The sequence below is a fragment of the Zingiber officinale genome, chromosome 5A (assembly GCF_018446385.1).
Source record: "Zingiber officinale cultivar Zhangliang chromosome 5A, Zo_v1.1, whole genome shotgun sequence".
Lineage (NCBI taxonomy): Eukaryota > Viridiplantae > Streptophyta > Magnoliopsida > Zingiberales > Zingiberaceae > Zingiber > Zingiber officinale.
The window spans coordinates 107482548-107501388 of record NC_055994.1 but is presented as its reverse complement, the minus strand read 5'-3'; the positions used below and the strand labels follow the sequence as shown (position 1 = coordinate 107501388).

Below are 18841 nucleotides of genomic sequence, written 5' to 3'. Positions count from 1 at the left end.
TATTTTTATTTTATGAAAAAATAAAAAATATATTTGGTTTGTATTTTTCACGACAAACCAAACACTTATTTTCTAAAGTTTTTAATTCCGGATTATATATATATTTTCTAGCATATAGGGCATGAATTATTATTCAAGAATCACCGATTACCTAAATTAAATAAGATTTTTATTGATATTCTTAGATTGATAATTAAAGTTATCGATAATAATTTTGAATCAAACACGTAACTTAGGGGCTTGGTTGGATGGAATGAGAGTGGAGAATGGAAAAGAAATTGAAAATGGGGGTTTGGTTTGGGGATTGATGGTGGATTCCATGGATTCATTATCCTAGGGGGGCGCTTGATTTATGAAAGGGAATAAGAATAGGAATGAGATTCATTGAAATAAAAAATAGGAATGAGGAGTTTTGAAAATTAATTCTAACTTTATTTATTGCAACACTATTGTATGAATCATCAATGATCATCCATGGAGTGATATTAAATCAATGATGACAGTACCTAAAAAGGTGCTCTAATTAACTCATAGAGGTATAAACATCAATTAAATGACAATGAGATTAAATTTTAACTAATAAAAGGATATTGAAAATATTTTTAAAAGTTCCTATGATAATAGCTAAACTATCAAGTATGGATCAAACTTAATTAGAAGAAATAAAATAAAAAAAAACTTAAATTTTTTTTCATTTATTTGGTTTCCAACAGACACAAAAACAAAATCGTATACATCACCCAAATAAAATCAATAGTTCAATACTTGCTATTTTTTTTCATGTGAGTGGGAAAAATTCTTAACGCCAAATAAGCTAAAAAAAAAAACAAAAGCAAGTTATTATTTTCTTTTCGTTGCTTATTTGAAAGCCGATTTTCCTTTGCCCCCTCGTCGTGTCGCCTTGGTCTCCATCGCCACCGACCCATTTGCCGAAAACCCTCGTGTCCGAATCGAGCTGCACCGACCGCTGATCCCGGCGCGGAATCATTGATGCCGCTGGAACCCGATCCCGATCTCCTTGGAAGTCTTGTATGGAGATGAACGGGGACGGTGCCGATGATGGCGGGCAGGAGGTGGCGTCGTCTTCCATTCCGCCGCCCCTCGATTGGAAGTTCTCGCAGGTCTTCGGGGAGCGCATGGTCGGGGAGGATGTTCAGGAAGGTGCGATCTTTGCTATGCCACTTTGATTTGGTCCTTTGCCTCTCTGTGCTCGGTTTTCTGGGCCGAGGTTTCGGGTTTCCATACAAATTGAAGATTGCGCGTTTTTTTTTTATGGTTAGATTTGTGTCTCATGTTAACTTCTGATTCATCTAATAAATGCAGTAAATTTCTGTTAGCTAACGTATTGTTACGTGTTCACAATAGAAATGTCGAATTTGGACGTTTGGAACCACAAACAGATGATTTCCTTGGTTTAATAGTGATTATCCAAGGAAATATAGTGCTTATTTGTTTCACAACGTCCTGGTTACTCGCTAATCATTTCATTAGCTCCTCTACAAGCACACTTATGGTTCCTCCGGGTTCGATGCTGTATGAGTTTCTGTTGCGTGCTTGGGTACAGAACCACCCTCAAAGGCGATGAGAAAGTTTGGCTCCAGTATGTTGTCGGTTGAGTGTTGGTGACATTCCACAAGACGGATGTTTTGTGTGTTTAGCATGTTGAGCCGGGCTATTTGGTCTTGGTCAGAAGAGGATTCCACGGGTCCTGCTTGGGAGGGGGATTCTTTCACTAGTTTTTCTTGGAGTGGGTTCTCTAATGCTATTAACGTTAAGTCTTTCAGTGGTAATGATGGCTTAGAAACTGGGAGACAGGTGTGTTGCAGCTGTGTTGAACAACACCAGTGGAGCAGCTTGGACGGAGATGTGCAACATATTTGCTATTGTGAGCATGGTAATGAGGGACAACAAGTAGATTGATAGGTCTTTATTCTTAGAGAGAGGGAGAGAGGGGAAACAATGGAGAGATTGTATATTCTTTGATGATACATTGTGCCTCCTTGCATTGCATCGTTTCTTAGTGGCCCTGTGACTGTGGTTGTCATCAAGTACTAACTCTGTGCTGCAATTGTTTCGGAACATAGATAACTAGATACATTGTATATTCTTTGTTGATATATAGATATAGAGAGAAGAAATAATGGATAGATTGTATGCTTGATGATGCATTGTTAAAGCTTTGGCTCTTCTTCTATACGACTGATTGCAACTAAATCTAATAGGTTATATGATATGAAATATAATTGTTTATAGCTTCTTCCTTATTCATCGACTTATTCTGCGATTTGCTATGAATGCTTATTATGCGATTTGCTATGAATGCTTATTCTGGCAGACTGAGGGTTAAGCCTCCTCACATTGTATCGTTTTGCATCAAACAACACCATTGGAGCAACTAGGAGGAAGATAGTGAACATACCTGCTATTGGCAGAATGATGATGATGATGATGTAGAGAGAGAGAGAGAGAGAGAGAGAGAGTTTAAGCATTGTTTAAGCATAGGCCCTTCTTTGATTATTCATTGTTTAAGCATAGGCCCTTCTTTTATAGGTCAATCTAATAGTTTTTAGTTTCTTCCTTGCTCACCAACCTATTTGCGCTTCGCTTTGAATGCTTCTTATTTTGCTAGACCGAGGGTTAAGCCTCCTCACATTGTATCATTTACCGCCCCACTGAAACTGTGGTTACCATCGAGCACTAAATCTGAGTACTTGTGCCTCTATTTAGCTTTGTGTTACTATGATTCTTTTGTTGGAAATAGTCTTGCTGGCTCTCAGAGTAGGTATCCAACTCTTCCAACGAAGCTATCATTTGGTGAGCTGAGCCCTATTTTTCTTCTAAAGGTGAAAACTGTGGTTGTTGTCATTCACCATCAGTCATCCACAACTTAATTGGTTTATTTTTGATGAATTCCATGCTCATGGTGTGGAAATCTCAAAGGATGGAATCCAACATACACAACCATTTAGTTTTCTAGTATAGCAATAAATTTCATTACTGGAATAATAAAGAATTTTGTCATGAAAGCTTCATTGCCTAGCAACAGGGGGGAAGTTTGAGCATGTCTGTCTGGAGCCTTGGAGCCATTCTCCTTTAGCAAAACCACTTCTTGTTTTACCTTTAGCTTAGTCACTAGGCTCTTGTTGAAGAAGTTGTGTATGCACTTCTGGTTGAGGGTCTTGCATGACTATTGTTGTGATTGTTATGTATGAGGGCCCTTCTTCTTTTGCTCACATCCTAATTATATTGCACTTGAGAGATCTCTAAGGAAATGCATCTTTACTTCTATTGGCAAGTGTCGAAGTGGTTTAATGATGAAGTAATCTACCTCTTCGGCAATGTAAAACTTTCTGCACAGGCTAGAAGTCTCTTGAACTCACTAGTCACTCATTAAATAAACATGTTCAATGGAGTTTTGCCAATTCCCCCCATTTTTTTGGGGTTGTAAAAAGTATGTAACGCTCCTTGAAGTCTTCCCATGCCCCTCTCATTTTTTAGGAAATATATTTGAGAGCCTCCTTTTTGTGGTTTGACTTGATCTCAACCTTTTCTTATTCATTGATTCTTTGATGGTTAAAGTAATGTTCACAGTTCACACCATAATAACCATGTGAGTAGGTCATTGATCTCATCATACCTTATGAAGTTGAATTTTGGAGCTCGATATGGACTACCTCCATTTGGTCTTGCATCATATAGGGTAGCTTAAAAATGAGTGACGTGGTTCACATGGTTTCTACCTCCTTAGTTAGTGTGGATATTCATCTTGTCTCTTTTAGTGCAAACATAGGATTGTTTGACATGACTTTTGTCTATATTACTTCTCCCATTTGCTTTGAAAGATCCAATATCTATTGTTGCAAATGGCCGCCTGTAGTTGACTTTGATACTAATGTGTTATGCATGTTGGTTTAGGGCACAATGTAAAATAATAAAGTTTTGGCATTAGTTTGTTAGTGATGTGAGGAGTATTGTTATCCTTTGGTAGCCACCTTGTTTTTTCCCCTATGGTGATACTCTGATATCTTGAGAGATATCTATTAGTCAATTGGGAGGGGGAGGTGTGGTGCCATGAACTAGACTAGGTTGTAAGGTGATTCCTTCACGGGTTCTGCCTTGATATGGCTCACGGGTGCTCGCCACATAAGCCAATTGACAGGAGTGTATAGGAGGGAAGCACATAGCATGGCTGCCATCAGAGCGGCTAGAAGGACTTGCAATGCAATTTCATGGAATAGCAACACTAGAGCTACTTGGAGGAAGAAGTGTATGTGGTGGTTGTCGGTAGTGCTACAACGAGGAGATGAGCTAGGGAGAGATATAGAAGAAGAGAGTTTGAGAAGAAATAGAGAACAAATTGTATATTCTTTGATGATATATCATTTCAGCCTCACCCATTCTTTTATAGGTTTGATTATGGGTCTAATTGATTACATTTTATTCGATCTAATTCTCGTTTCTTCCATGCTAATCAACCTAAGCAACACTCGCTTTTAGCTTTTCTTCTCTTACCCCATCTAGGTATAAGCCGCCTCACATTATATCAGTTCCTTTTGTAGCTTTTCCGTTCATGTGATTTTCTCCATGTTTTCCTACTCTATTAGTACAACAATCGAGTTTGTCACGAAGCATGAAACATAAACAAGTTCTTTTAATCATTCATGTGATACTCCTTTAGTTAATAGCGACATTTTTACTTCATAAATTTGGCCCATTATGTTAATTTAAAAGCTCAAGATTGATTTTTATACATACCATGATGGTTAATTCGAGTTCTTAATCATGACCTTCTCCCTTTCCAATTCATATAGATCAATAGGCATACTTTGGCATTTAGCCCTTGTAAAGCATCAGATATTTTTTTGCCCTTCTATTTCTAATTTTAAGATATTTTCATTGTTCATCACACCTTGGTTTCTTTAACATCAAAGAACAAATCTCCAAAGTGTTGTTCTAGTAGCATTGTGGATGACAATGAAACCTTAGTTACTAATTACAACATAATTGAATATACAGGTTAAAGAATCTTTGTAGTCATAGTAGATAATGAGGTTAAGCTTGTTGCTGTTGCAAAAATAATGAATAGTGTTTGTTTCTTACATGATCTATTTTCCAACTTCTGTGTTGACCTTTTTGTTCTTCATTGATTGGTTAGATTAGTTCCTCTACAGTTAAGCATAGATTCAGTACTCATTTTGGTTTGTAATTAGACCTTGAAGATCATCTTCTATGTCAACTAAATTAAGGTTCATGACAAGTATACTGTATACGTCTTACGAGGAACATTAGGAGTTTTGGGGACTTAGATTCAGTTAAAAACTCATATTAATAGTTTGTTGGTCATGTTGAACCACATTTTTTTGGGGTCTATTTTGTGTAGTATTTGATTTGGCTGTCCATACCAAAATTGTCTTCTAATTATCTAGATGCAGATGTATCTTTTTGGTTAACAAGGTCTTTTCTATGCCAGTTGACAAAATTGCCAGTTGATATGAACTTTTTTTTCTTGAAGTGGATATCATCTCAGCAATAGAATTTGATAAATCTGGAGATCATCTTGCAACTGGAGATAGAGGAGGTCGTGTTGTTTTATTTGAGAGAACAGATGCTAAAAACGTATGTTGCTTGCCACTGCTTTTTTTCTTTGTGGCTAAAATACTTTTCACTATGATATTCATGTGATGTGATTATTTAATTTTAGCATGGCTCTCGGAAGGATTTGGAGAGGGAAGATTATCCATTTAGCAGGCATGCTGAGTTTCGCTACAAAACTGAATTTCAGAGCCATGAACCAGAGGTACCCTCTGATCTCAATCATCAACCAAAATTAATAGCTATCTGGTGCTAACTTCTTGAATTGCATGTTTCAGTTTGACTATCTTAAAAGCTTGGAAATAGAGGAGAAGATCAATAAAGTCAGATGGTGTCAAACAGCTAATGGTGCTCTATTCCTTCTCTCAACTAATGACAAAACAATCAAATACTGGAAGGTAAAATTTGTGCCTCTTTTTTTCCTTGGAAAAGTGATTTTTTTATCTTAAATTTACTTTTTGCTTACTATCTTAAATACATGCTGAATAGAAGCTAGCTATATAGAGAGAATTTATCATGCCATTGAATTTAGTTGTCTTTTACCCAAGGTTCTAATATTTGCTAGGTGCTAGTCGGGTGCTTGAGCCACCTATGCGGAAACTAGGCACCGCTAGGTGGATTCCACGGTATCAGCATAAATTACATAATTAATCACACTTCATCAGTTAATTGTAATAACCCAAAATGAGATTTAAGAATAAAATCATAACTTTGGAAGCTATGTGATTTAATCATCTGATTCATCTTATCTATCATTTTTCTCACAATTTTATTGAACCTTTGATATTTAACAAGTAAAAGATCACTGCTCAAACTTCAATTGAATTCATAAATCACTTTGAAATGTGTTTTTGTCTCAAGCTCCGATATTAATTGAATTTATAAGTCACTTTGTAATGTGTTTTTGTCTCAAGCTCCAATATTATCTGCCAAAAAAAATAATAGAATAAGATGCTTACGTAGAAACATATTTTCTTTTCATTAAGAAAAAAAAACAGAAATGGCAAACTCATGTAGAAATCGAGAGAAGGGAAAATAAAATTAAAACAAATTATTTTTTAATTTGCAAGTATCAAAATTAAAACAAATTATCTTTCAACTTCACTGAATATTGCGAGTGCTTAATGAAATGATGTTTCCAAAGAATGAGGCTTTAGCCAACCTTCAATTCAATCGCTTCCTAGTCGCTCAGTCTAGGAAAGATCAGACAACAAATTTTTCTTCAAATCAATTTCTCTAGCCTTTTAACTCTCTGATTTCTCCAAAATGTGGACTTCTTCATTTGCTCTGATTTCTCCAATTCTGGTTACTCAATACGATGAAGATGAAGTTTGGTGCTAGCTACTAGGGTAAGTCAACAAATCGATTTTCTTATTGGACCAAAGTTTAGGGCTTATAAAACGTAAGCCCAACACAAAAGGGTTACATTTTAGTTTTTTTTTTTAAATTGAGCTTTAAATTTAAAAACCCAAAATAAAAAAAATCATGAAAACCCTGCACTATTTCTGCGGCGTCTAGACAATTCAACCGATTAGTCGATGCATAGGGCCGCCTAATCCCGCTTAGGTGCTAAGGTCGCCTAGGCGGGCAGACTAGCATGTTTTGGTGCGGCTGATGGGCGCCTAGCACCTAGGCGGCCACCTAGGTTGATTTTTAGAACACCGCTTTTACCCGTTCCAAGTGAGTTATTCAATATTTTGATAGGTGAGAAAATTTCCATTGATGCTCCTCTATATGCATATTTTTACACCTGTTGGATGTTCCTCATGTACCATCTAAATGGTCTCCCCATAGTCGACTGCATTCTAAATTCTTGAATCATCAACAAGTTTCTCTTTTGTGAACCATGGATCATAAAATTATCGCCACATTGGAATATTTTCCACATTATTGATATTGATTAATTAATTTTTTGTGTTCCTTCATTGCACATATCACACTGTCACTGACCATTAGTTCTGAGTGGAAAACGATTCCATGCTATAGAACTTTTGTAACTTATGAAGAGCAACTTAGTAAGTTTACTTAACCTGTTGGTATATTGTGTAGTCATACATGGCACACTTTATTTTATTCTGGAATAGATGACCAAGCTTTCCAAACTTTTATGAGTTCACAAAGAAATTATGATTCAATTTATATTATGGTACTTACACGACCCTTAGTAATGATATTTGCCTAGTCTTCTACCATAATTTAATCAATAATGATATTTTTGTGAACTGTTGGTGCAATTTTATTATGCCTGTTGATCATTAGGAATCTGTGTGAGACTTTTGTTACATACATATGATAAGTTTTCATGTGTCATAACTTTGATTTTTTTGCAATGTTAAACATTTTGCTATTATTTTGATCAGAATTTTTGTCCTTCTATATAGCTTGTAGGGTTACTCGCATAGCAGATAGATAAAACAAATCATTCAAATGCTTACTGATAATCTCTTGCTAGTGACGTTACCTTAATTTCTCATTCCCACTCTTCAAAATTCTTAATTATGTCATGGGTGCTTTTTATTTCAATTATTACCAATTCAGAACCTTCACCTCTGGCTGCTACATTATGTCATTTCTTGAGTTCAATTCCAACAGGTACAAGAAAAGAAGGTCAAACAAGTTTCTGAGATGAATTTGGATGCTACCATGGTTGTGGGAAATGGTTGCTCTGATACCTCAACCACAAGTAATGTTAGACCGAGATTTCCTAATGGATGTTCCAGAAGCACTTTCAACTATCTGAACACTGATTTGTCTTTCCCACCGGGAGGATTTCCATCACTACGCTTGCCAGTGGTAGTTGCACTCAGACATTGATTATATCTTTTCACATGGATCAAAATCATAATATAATAGACATGCCCTCAATAAATATCTTTCTGTACTCAGTCTTATGTACATATATGTATATAGCCATAGACGTTACATATGTATATATGTATGTACATAACTGTATGTATGCATGTGGGCCTGCATGTAGGTACATATGTGCGTACATTTTGCACTTTGATTTCTTTCCAGTTGTTTTATTTATCATGACCTGTTTCAACAGGATCTTTTTTCATCAGTATAATTTTGAAGTCATGGAATTTGAATGAGCTGCTGTATTTGATGGAGATGGCTTATTCTCTACGAATGCTTATTTCTTATGTATAGGTAACTAGCCAAGAGAAGAGCCTTGTTGCGAGATGTAGAAGGGTATATGCTCATGCTCATGATTACCACATAAACTCCATTTCAAATAACAGGTTTATTTATATACTGTTCTTAGTGTGCCAGTTGCTTAAGCTATTTCCTTTTTGCTTTATATTGCAATTTCTGTTGCAATTTCAATATATTTTACAATCTAATTTGTCTTTAGTATTTTATATATTTCATTTCATTTGTCTTATCAAGATTGATATACTGGCATAAGCTCCACTTATAGAATTTATAGTTAGATAAATTGAATGAATTGGATCAAAGAAGTGTAAGTAGTAATTGGGTAACAAAAAAACATAAATAAACAAAAGAGACCAATCATGTTAAACTTACAACTTAACTCTAGACTCAAGGGTAGGATAAAATCCACATCGCCCATCCCAAAGCTTGGACCAAAGATTTGACCTCGTCATTGTTCTCTTCCTGTGATCCTAGTGTTCTGCCATTTACAATGATACCACATGCATACCCTGATGTTTGAGCCTCTTGGTCATATTAGCATTATTATTATTATCTATTGCCTATGTTAGTTTAGATATTATTTCTTTTTCTGAACTTATTGGCTATTTTGCTCCACAGTGATGGTGAGACATTTATATCAGCAGATGATCTTCGAATCAATCTATGGAATTTGGAAATTAGCAGCCAGAGCTTTAATATTGTTGATGTGAAACCCACAAATATGGAGGACTTGACTGGTATTTTCTCTATTTATGTAGTTGTTTTTACAGTATAGTTGGAGCTTCAAAGTTCCCCATGCTTTAACATGTTGAAATACAGGTTTGCTTACCTAGGTGACAAACTGAACTATGTTCCTCTTAGAGAACTCTATTATCAGTTTAGCATCCTCAACATTGCTTATCCTGTAAAGTTGGCGTTGTATTATCCAAATATAGGTATCCTGATTCTGTAGTTTGTCATTTAGAAAGATCTTGCTAAGGAAAATTAAGTCTGTAGGATTGTAAATCAAAACAATTCTGACCCCTTGGAACCACTTATGGCATGAAGTTTGCAACGCTTTAAGTAATGAAAGAGGATTTAGTGACCACAAATCCACAATACATTATTTATTGGGGAATTGATTAATGTTTTTAGTTATTATTAGTGATTGCTTAGCCCTGTCCGAGATATATATATAAACACTCTTTGTCAGGATGGATTATAGATATCTGGTGTTGTTGACCATTCAGCTTGTCACGTAGAAAAAGATTCCCATAAATAGAAAAATAAATCTTATAAGACACTATGAAGATGATGAAGAAATAATATTAGTGCAGAGGTTGAGAAACGTCAAAGATACAAATCTATGAACTAGATGTTCATCTTCAAAAGAGTTGATATTATTTTTTTCACTTTACTCTCATGAATATTGAAGATATCATGGGATACTGAAGTTTGAAAGATCAAGTGACAAATTATCAGTGGCGATTGAGAGAAAAAGATAGATTAGGATCTAGTATCTTCCTCTGTGATCAAGAATTAATATCTAGACAGATTTGAGTAAAGTCTAACATTTTATCAATAAACTTGGAGACCGTATCTGAATGGGGATTACATAATGTGTTAACATCTATTTGATAGGGACTGTCTGATATTTCATTTAGTGATTAGGAGATGATATCACAGAGTAGATTGCACAATGTTTTGATATCTATTCAAGAGAGGTGAACATTAATCCTTGAAGAGGTTTAGTGGCCAACCTATTTTGATACATAATATTCTTAGTGTTAGCTCTTTTGTGCTTCCCAGACTGGATGATCTGAGGTTCAGGTGACAAATTTGTTCCTTGAGTTTCATAAACACCTTGTATTATGTGAGATTCAATGCCATCCTATTCCAAGCTTCTGTCCTCATGACTGGAACTGCCAATTAAACTCGCTTGGGTTCTTTCCTCTTCTGCTCGAATTCTCCTTTTCTCTTTAACCCTTCTTCGGTTCAATTCTCTAATCTTCACGCATCATCCACAGTTGCACAATCATTTTATCTCTCCAAGATCTCAGCATAGTCATGAGGGTGATTCTCATATACTGTGTAGAAACTTGGATGATTTCAGTGCATATTTGAAAGATGTTAGCAAACCATTTACTATAAGAGTCATTCAGTTATCTCGCCCTTCAATGGATATCTTCATAAACTTTGAGTGTTATGTCTCAATTTTGCTTGAATTCCGGCTATCTGCACTTTGAATACTTCAATTACTACCCACAAAATATGCATCAAAACTTTAACAAATGCATTAAAATTGGCACTCTCTCTGAGTGGTAATCGAGCAAATCATTTATGTGCCACTTCCGACAGAGTCATTGAGATTTGAGACATCATTGCATTTGAGGTCCCGTATAGAGACATTTAGGATCTAGATGCATGGAGATGCTCTGGGGATATGTACTCTACTTAGTAGAGCCCATATTGAAAAGATCTTTCGGTTTTGTTCCTTACGAAATTCTAATGGAAAAGTTGACTTCAGGATGCTTTTTCACCTTTCCCTGCGGGTATTCCTTGTAATTGTACCTCGAGACAGCTGTAGGGATGTTCTTGATCACCTTCTCCACCTCTGTCTAAGATGCTTTTGCTCATCATAAGTCTCATAGATGCCTTTTAATGTGTCAGTCACCCTTTTATTTATCTTCAGCACCTTTTTTTTTTCCTTACACAGAAGCTAGGAAGACTTTAGCCATCCCACTGGATCTCATTTTTCAACTTCAAATTCATGCCTACCCATGTTTCCCTGGTAACCACAAGGAAATTGTATGGAACCAAGACAACAAAAAGGAGCATGCAGGTGTGGATTAGTGCACACTTGACTGAGAAGAACCTTGATGGGTAGTTGCAGGTTGGCATCATAATGTATCTTTCTCATCTAAATGGTGGCTTTGATAGTGAGTTGGACAAACTGTCGACAATGAGCAAGTTGATTAGGCTGAAGAAGCAGCGACATAATGGAGGGGATGCAAATTTTTCATCTTTAAAGGAGATGAGTCTTTATCAATGAGAAGGCCACTATCTTTTAGGTGTCGGCTGTGCGAAAGAATTACACTAAATGAATAAACTTTTTTCAGAGATATTAGGTGATATTGGGATACAGAGGTTTTCATATTTAAGGGAAATGAGTTTTTATCAATGAGAAGGCCGCATTATCTATTAGTTGCGGGCAATCCGAAAGAATCACACTAAATGAATAGACTTTATTAAGAGATATTTGATAATATTGCTACATACATCGCAGGAGGAGGATATCATCATAACAATTAACATGGAAACTTTTGCAGCTGTTAGAGATGGTAAGTAGCACACATCTTGTGCAATGGTGGAGTTACAGAGTCAAATGAGAGGGAGGAAAAATAAGCATGAAAAATGAAAGTCAAGGAAAGAAGGGGAAGATGTGAAGGTGAGGGGAGGTTATGCTGCTTCATCAAACCTACTTCTTACTTTTGGGGGTGGAAGATTAAAGTCCTAATTCTAATACAAAGTTGAGGGAAAAGTCACCCTGAAGACCAAGTTAAAGTAAGTAAAGCTTTTTATTGATTAAAAGAGAGAACTCACTCATTTATATATATATACATTCCTGACAGAACACCTATCAGAAAATACCTTTCATGGTATGCATTTTTGTTATTAACTTTGTATTTATATGATTGTGATCTGCATCGCGCTCAGAACCTCAATTCAACCCAATATACCAAGGCAGTTAGTGAAAGTCCTTTTGATACTGGAGCATGCCCAAGAGGGACTCACTTAGCATGTGAGTAAAGGAGCTCCTTGCTCTTCCTCTTTTAAGTATGCTCTTTTAGTACTAACATTTTTAGGGTGTAGGACTAGAGGTGGGGAGCTGGCATTTTGATACCTTGTGAAAGCCTAAAAGGAAGCTCAATTCAATCCAAAATGTGGACGGAAGTGAAGATCCCTTTGATATGTGAGCATGCCCAATAGTGCCTCACTCAGCAATGTAGGATTTAAGGGAAAAGTTTCTTCCTCTTCCTCTTTTTAGCATTGCCATCATTGAGGCTTCACAAATAGTTGGGCTAACATGGGTGAACGAGGATGATAGCAATGAGGATGACAATGATGATGATGTCAGCATGGGATCACTAATAAGGGCTTCAAACTTTTATTAAGCATTTTGTCTATGTAATTGGATTAGCAAACATCTGTGACATCAATTTGTTATAGGGTCATCTGGAATTGCTAAGCGTATGTTGAGGCTATGGTTGGTTGAATTGGTAGTTGATCAGCTGAGCTGTTGAAGCTGTATCCCAGCAAAAGATTGTTTAACATAAACTAGTCCTCTTATCACATTTGGACATCATATTTGAAGATTTGAAATTCACCTCTATGGACATTTTATGCATCATTGTTGGACTTCAGCTGGAAGTTAACCCAATTTCACTTCATCTATCTGGTCATCAGATTGAACGAGAGTAGCTTTTCCCTACTGAGATTTTAATAATCCTTACTTGCATAGAAGATTCACTTTTGAAAATGTGTCTGATAGATGTTTGCATGTCTTGAATAGTATAAAGATGGTTATATAAAGTTCTGAAAATTCTTTAGTTACTGAATTTTTGATGTATTCAGGTTGATTGTCATTGTAGTTTAAAAATTTGTCAAATAACTCTACACCAATTTTCCAATATTATCAACCTTTGTCGATCTAGTTTCTGGTTTTTGTTGTGGTGATGCTTTAATGAACTTATGGTCTTTGGACAGCTCTCACATTTATAGGTTCTGATAGCATTTCTTGCATTATTCTGTGTACCATTTCTATTTGTTAAATGCCCCCATTGTGTTTGCAATGCTAAATGGCTACCTTCATATATTTCAGAGGTTATAACTTCTGCTGAATTTCATCCAATCCAGTGTAATATGCTGGTATATAGTAGCTCAAAGGGTTCAATTCGTCTTATAGACTTGCGCCAATCAGCACTATGTGATAATCATTCTAAGTTGTAAGCCAATGTGACCTCTTCTTTCAAGTTTAATGTGCCTTTAAGGAAGCTAAGATATAGCACGAGTCTAGATATATTCTCAAGTTCCATTCATTTTAGTTATAGTTGATGAGACATTCTCCTCCACAGGTTTGAGAATCATGAAGCACCAGCTTCAAGGTCTTTTTTCACTGAGATCATTGCCTCAATTTCAGATGTCAAATTTGCTAAGGATGGAAGACACATCTTAAGTCGGGATTATATGACTCTCAAGGTTGATCTCTGCTGATTCTTGTTTCTTCACTTTTCATTTTTTTACTGGAAATTTGCTACTGCAAGAAATGTATTTCGTCACCTTAGGGTAGTCCAGTTGTTGTATTAGCATAATACACTGATAAATCATACATGAGAGGGGCATCTGTTTGGAAACGAAGTACATAATCTTCATATTAGATATTTTTCTGTAGCTGATGTTAAACGTGTTAGCATGAGGCTATTTTTACTGGAAGACATCAGAACAATTTCTTTATCAATGCAGTGCTCATACCAGCAGCACTGATCTATACCTTCTGGTGCAATGTGATAGTTTTTAGAAACATAAACAATGGCAATCATGAGTTATAAGGTGTTTACTAATAATATAAAGTATAAATTAAACACATTTTCTATATATTATATGAGGCAAGTGGCCATTTAAGATGCCATCCTAACTAATTTGACACAACACTAGAGCAGAGTTCATGCCTACAAATCTTTCTAAAAGATGAAGAGAAACTCTCCTTCCTGTGAAGTCAAGATATTAAGATAAACATAGATTGAGTTTTTTTACAGTCAAACAATCAGATCTGCAGTTATTTGGGTCAACTCTATAATTCTTTTACCTTATTGTTTGGGTAATATTTATCTGCTGATATGGCAGCGCATCTGGATGATTACCTAGTCCTTTACGATAACACTTCTATGTGGCTACTTTGTCCTAGAATGAACTTTGTTAGAGATTCAAGAATATACAAAATCATGTTCATATGAGATATTCAAAATCTTGTATTTTCATCATCCATCTTCTAGTTTGGCTAATGGCCATTCTCTAAATATATACCAATATGAATTAAAGTTTCATATTGTCTTCAATATAATGCATTTCAAGAATTGTTATAAATCAAACAGTATAATGCCAAAAAGGAATGGAAATAACAAATTTATGATGGGGTTGCTATTTGATAAGGTTGTTATGGATCTATGATTCATTTGAGGAGCATGCAGAAGGCATCATGTGGATTCATATAAATTGATCTGTATTAGCGTAAGCTTAACATTCCAATTTCAGAATGATCAGATCAAGCATGAATTAACTTAGTCATCAATGTGCCTATAGTTTTTTTTTCCAAGTTTGCTGACACTCATGCTCTGGAATCCTAGAGCTACAGGTTCCTTAATCTCTTGGATTTTTTTCTTGTACTATAGTTGGGTGTCTGAAGATATTTATTTGCTTGCTTTCTTGTGCTCAATAAAATGCCAATCTTCTGACTTTGTGAACTAAAATGTAGTTTTATTGTTCCTTATCTTCAGTATGGTAATCTTTTTTAGTCAACTTTCACATGCATTTTCTTTCAATTGAATGATTGTTATTTGTGCTTTGTATTATTTGGTAATGTAGATTTGATTTTTCCTAAGTAAAAAAGAATTTATACATTGCCAAATATACGACCTTTCATGGAATTTGGAAATTCCTCAACTGAAAAAGGTAACTATCGTGTCAGTTCCTTCTCCCTAGTATGATAAGTAGAAGATAGGAAAAAATGTTAAAGATAGTAAGGCAACTTATTTTATTGTGGTAGTGTCGGATATTTCTAGCAATGGTAATATGTCCAGAGATTTGTGCATTTTCTGTCATTTTTCTTGACTTAGTTGTTTGTCATCTGTTCAGTATTCCACCTATTAGATTGTCACAGATTGTGAATTATCCATCGCTAATGTTTCTTTTAACTGAAATGCCATAGTTGGAAATAAAATATTTGTTTTTTCCCAAACCTTTTACTCTTTCCTCGAATTTGCTTTTTACAGCTTTGGGATATAAATATGGATTCAGCTCCAGTTGCAACCTTTCAGGTTCATGAGTACTTGAGGCCTAAGGTGAATTGTCTCTTTTAAGTAAATTAGAAGTTAAATTGCATCATGTACATTGTAATACTTGCGGATGAAATTTTTCTTCAAATACTTTTATTGATATGCAGTTATGTGATTTGTATGAGAATGACTCAATTTTTGACAAATTTGAGTGTTGTCTTAGTGGAGACGGGTTCCGTGTGGCAACTGGTTCATACAGGTTATTTATTTTATTTTATTATTAATTTTTTTTATGCCAGGTATTGTTGCTCTTATTTGATCCTTCCGATGCCTGATGATTGACCAGACTAGGATATGCTAATAATGTTTCAGCTTTCATCTGCAGTAATCTTTTTCGTGTATTTGGCTGTGATCCTGGGAGTGATGAAGCGACAATTTTGGAAGCTAGTAAAAATCCAATGAGGTATGGTCTCAGTGCTTCTCATTAGATTTATTATCTTTTTCAAGTGTCTACAAGATTAAGGTTCTGATACAAACGCTAGTTTTTAGATGCGAGAGAAAAAGATTACATGCTTCAGCTAAAAAGAATTGAGAATGGGAGTATTTCATGCACGAAGTTATCCCTTTACCCATAGAAAGGTTGCTTAAAATGATGTCTACAAGTCAAAATGTTAGTCTGACCAGACTGATTGATGGAGAGGAAAAATTGGTCCATCAAGTTTCTACTTTGGTTGAACCTCTAGCCTAATGAGCCTCTTAGCTGTTCCATATCAAGGGCTGCATCAGGTTTAAAAAAATTCTAGAAACTTTGGTGTCAAACGCTTGTAACAAATGATACATAATCTGTGAAATGTTCTTTGAGCTTGATGTTTAAACCGTCATGCTATAGACAATTTAACTCGTATAATAAGAGGTGCATAACGAGTTACGGTTAGAATTTTCAACTAATAATATCCTTTGACATGTTGGTATTATAGCTCCTGAACCTAAGAAACTTCTGTCTAAATTTCTGCTAAGCAGATAACTAGGCTTGTGACATTACTGCCCCTCTAACTTATGCCTTGGCCTAAGCATCAGAAGCCTTTTTTATGTTCCTTTTTTTTTTTTTTTTAAAAAAAGAGGCTAGTGTTTAGGGGGTTCATCAAGTCATCTATCATCTTAACTGTACTGTCAAAACAGATGCATACCTCTTAAGACTTGCTTCTATCCTGGTCTTCTCTTCCTGCTGATTGTTAATCTTCCTTTGCATTTGCATATATATATATATATATAGGCAACAAGTGCAAGATCCTACAAGAACTTCCAGATCTCTTGGCAGCTTCACACATGGCGTGAGACGAGGTCAGTTAGTTAGCCATTGTTGCTCGGCATCCAAGCATTAACTAATGCCATTTAAAAAGAACCTTTGATTTATAATATCTCATTGTGGATTGATAGGAGCAGAAAATCCAAATGTCGATGCCAATGGAAACTCATTTGACTCCACAATCAAATTACTTCATCTAGCCTGGCATCCAACTGAAAACTTGATAGCTTGTGCTGCTGCAAACAGCTTGTACATGTACTACGCATGAAGATTTTCTTGAAGTACCTTAAGGCAGCACCTTTAATTTGGGTTGCTATTTGTGAAGGCTACGTGGTCTTTCAGCTGCAACCAACAAGGGACAGTGGATTAATCTCACATGATATCGACTTCGGAGCCCCCAAGAGACTATGAAACCCACAAGACAACTAAATTGTTGTTTACTTTGTCAGCCTCTGAATATGGGGAATCTGTATTCATATTCTTTTATTTCGGGGAGAGATCGCACATCTGTTTTACTTTGTTGAGCATCAGGATCCCAGTTAACTTTAGCTCTCTTACAACTAATCTAGGGGGCAGTTTGATGGGTGTGGATAGTGTCTCTGGAGGGACTGTTCTTCACTTAATTCTACAGTTTGTCTGTAAAAGGCATAGCTCATAATCTTGCAATAGTTCCTATTATGATTGTTGTCCACCTTCTGACAAGTTACCATTATTCATGCGTCTTTCTAGTCAAACATACTACTTCATGTGAACTTTGTATTGGAGAATTGCCAACTGCTCTGGTTCGCTCCAAATCTAGAAGATTCCAGTGTCGGATCTAGCGCCATGGATGGTTTTGTGTTTGATTGTGCGTTGTAGCAGGTAAACTTAGAAATTGGCCATTTTCACAAAACGTGCCTTTAATATTTCGTTGTTTTGCAAGTGCCATTATTTTTTAATTAAAAAAATCACTTAATACCTTACAAATTTTGGATTCGTATACGTCAACTTTTTATTGGTCTGAAAATCTCTTTTAGTCTAATAATTTACATATTGACATAATGACATTTCATTACTTAAAATTTTTCAACTCAATCTGATTGTAAGATTAAAAAATCAGTTTGCATTTTAACAATATCTTTTACCTTAAAGTCTAATTGTGAATTTGATTTCTAAATTAGTTTATGATTATGGTTTTTTTTGTTACTATGTCTTAATTTTTTCGGTAATTTATCAAACAACGCATCTAAATTTTTAAATTTATTAAAAGACGTATGTTACTTTGATATTTATTAAAAAATATATTTCTCATTTTACTCTATTGATAATCTGACTTTTCGAACCGGTTTTTTTCTCAATCATTTTTCTCACTCTTTTTTCTTTCTTTTCTTTTTTTTACAGACATGCATAATATATGAATAATATTATATACGATTTAGTTAATTTTTAATAACATTTTAATACATTTGAAGAAGTCAAAATAATCAATGAATAGTATATTCGAACTCCTTGTAACCTCAGAAATCTACTGGAACTGAAATGAGTGTAATCAAAGTTCTCTAGATCTATTAGTGGGGTTCGGTCAAAATCCACTGATGAACTTAAAGAGCTCCGATTGCATCTATTTTTGACGATTCTTCCTTTTTACATGTTAACTTCTCTGAAAAACCAAAATAAATAATGGATATCATATTTAAACTTCCTATTAGTGGGGTTCGGTCAAAATCCACTGATGGACTTAAAGAGCTCCGATTGCATCTATTTCAGTTCCTAT

The 18841-nt window shown here is 35.3% G+C and overlaps 1 protein-coding gene across 1 annotated transcript; it reads left to right on the top strand.

The window, feature by feature from the left end:
- The first annotated feature begins 859 nt into the window (after nucleotides 1–859).
- LOC121981346 (serine/threonine protein phosphatase 2A 55 kDa regulatory subunit B beta isoform-like) lies at nucleotides 860–17766 on the top strand. Its single transcript, XM_042533811.1, has 14 exons — nucleotides 860–1161; nucleotides 5513–5616; nucleotides 5702–5797; nucleotides 5871–5990; nucleotides 8185–8385; nucleotides 8746–8837; nucleotides 9370–9488; nucleotides 13613–13736; nucleotides 13866–13989; nucleotides 15780–15848; nucleotides 15950–16041; nucleotides 16168–16245; nucleotides 17056–17123; nucleotides 17220–17766. The coding sequence occupies exons 1-14, from the start codon at nucleotides 1032–1034 to the stop codon at nucleotides 17354–17356; spliced, it is 1554 nt and encodes a 517-aa protein (XP_042389745.1). The 5' UTR covers nucleotides 860–1031; the 3' UTR covers nucleotides 17357–17766.
- Nucleotides 17767–18841: the final 1075 nt, after the last annotated feature.

Coding starts and splice junctions, on each gene's coding strand:
- LOC121981346 (XM_042533811.1), top strand. CDS start 1,032: ATGGAGATGAACGGGGACGGTGCCGATGATGGCGGGCAGGAGGTGGCG. Junction 13,737..13,865: donor TGTGATAATCATTCTAAGTT/GTAAGCCAATGT, acceptor TCTCCTCCACAG/GTTTGAGAATCATGAAGCAC. Junction 16,246..17,055: donor GCTAGTAAAAATCCAATGAG/GTATGGTCTCAG, acceptor ATATATATATAG/GCAACAAGTGCAAGATCCTA.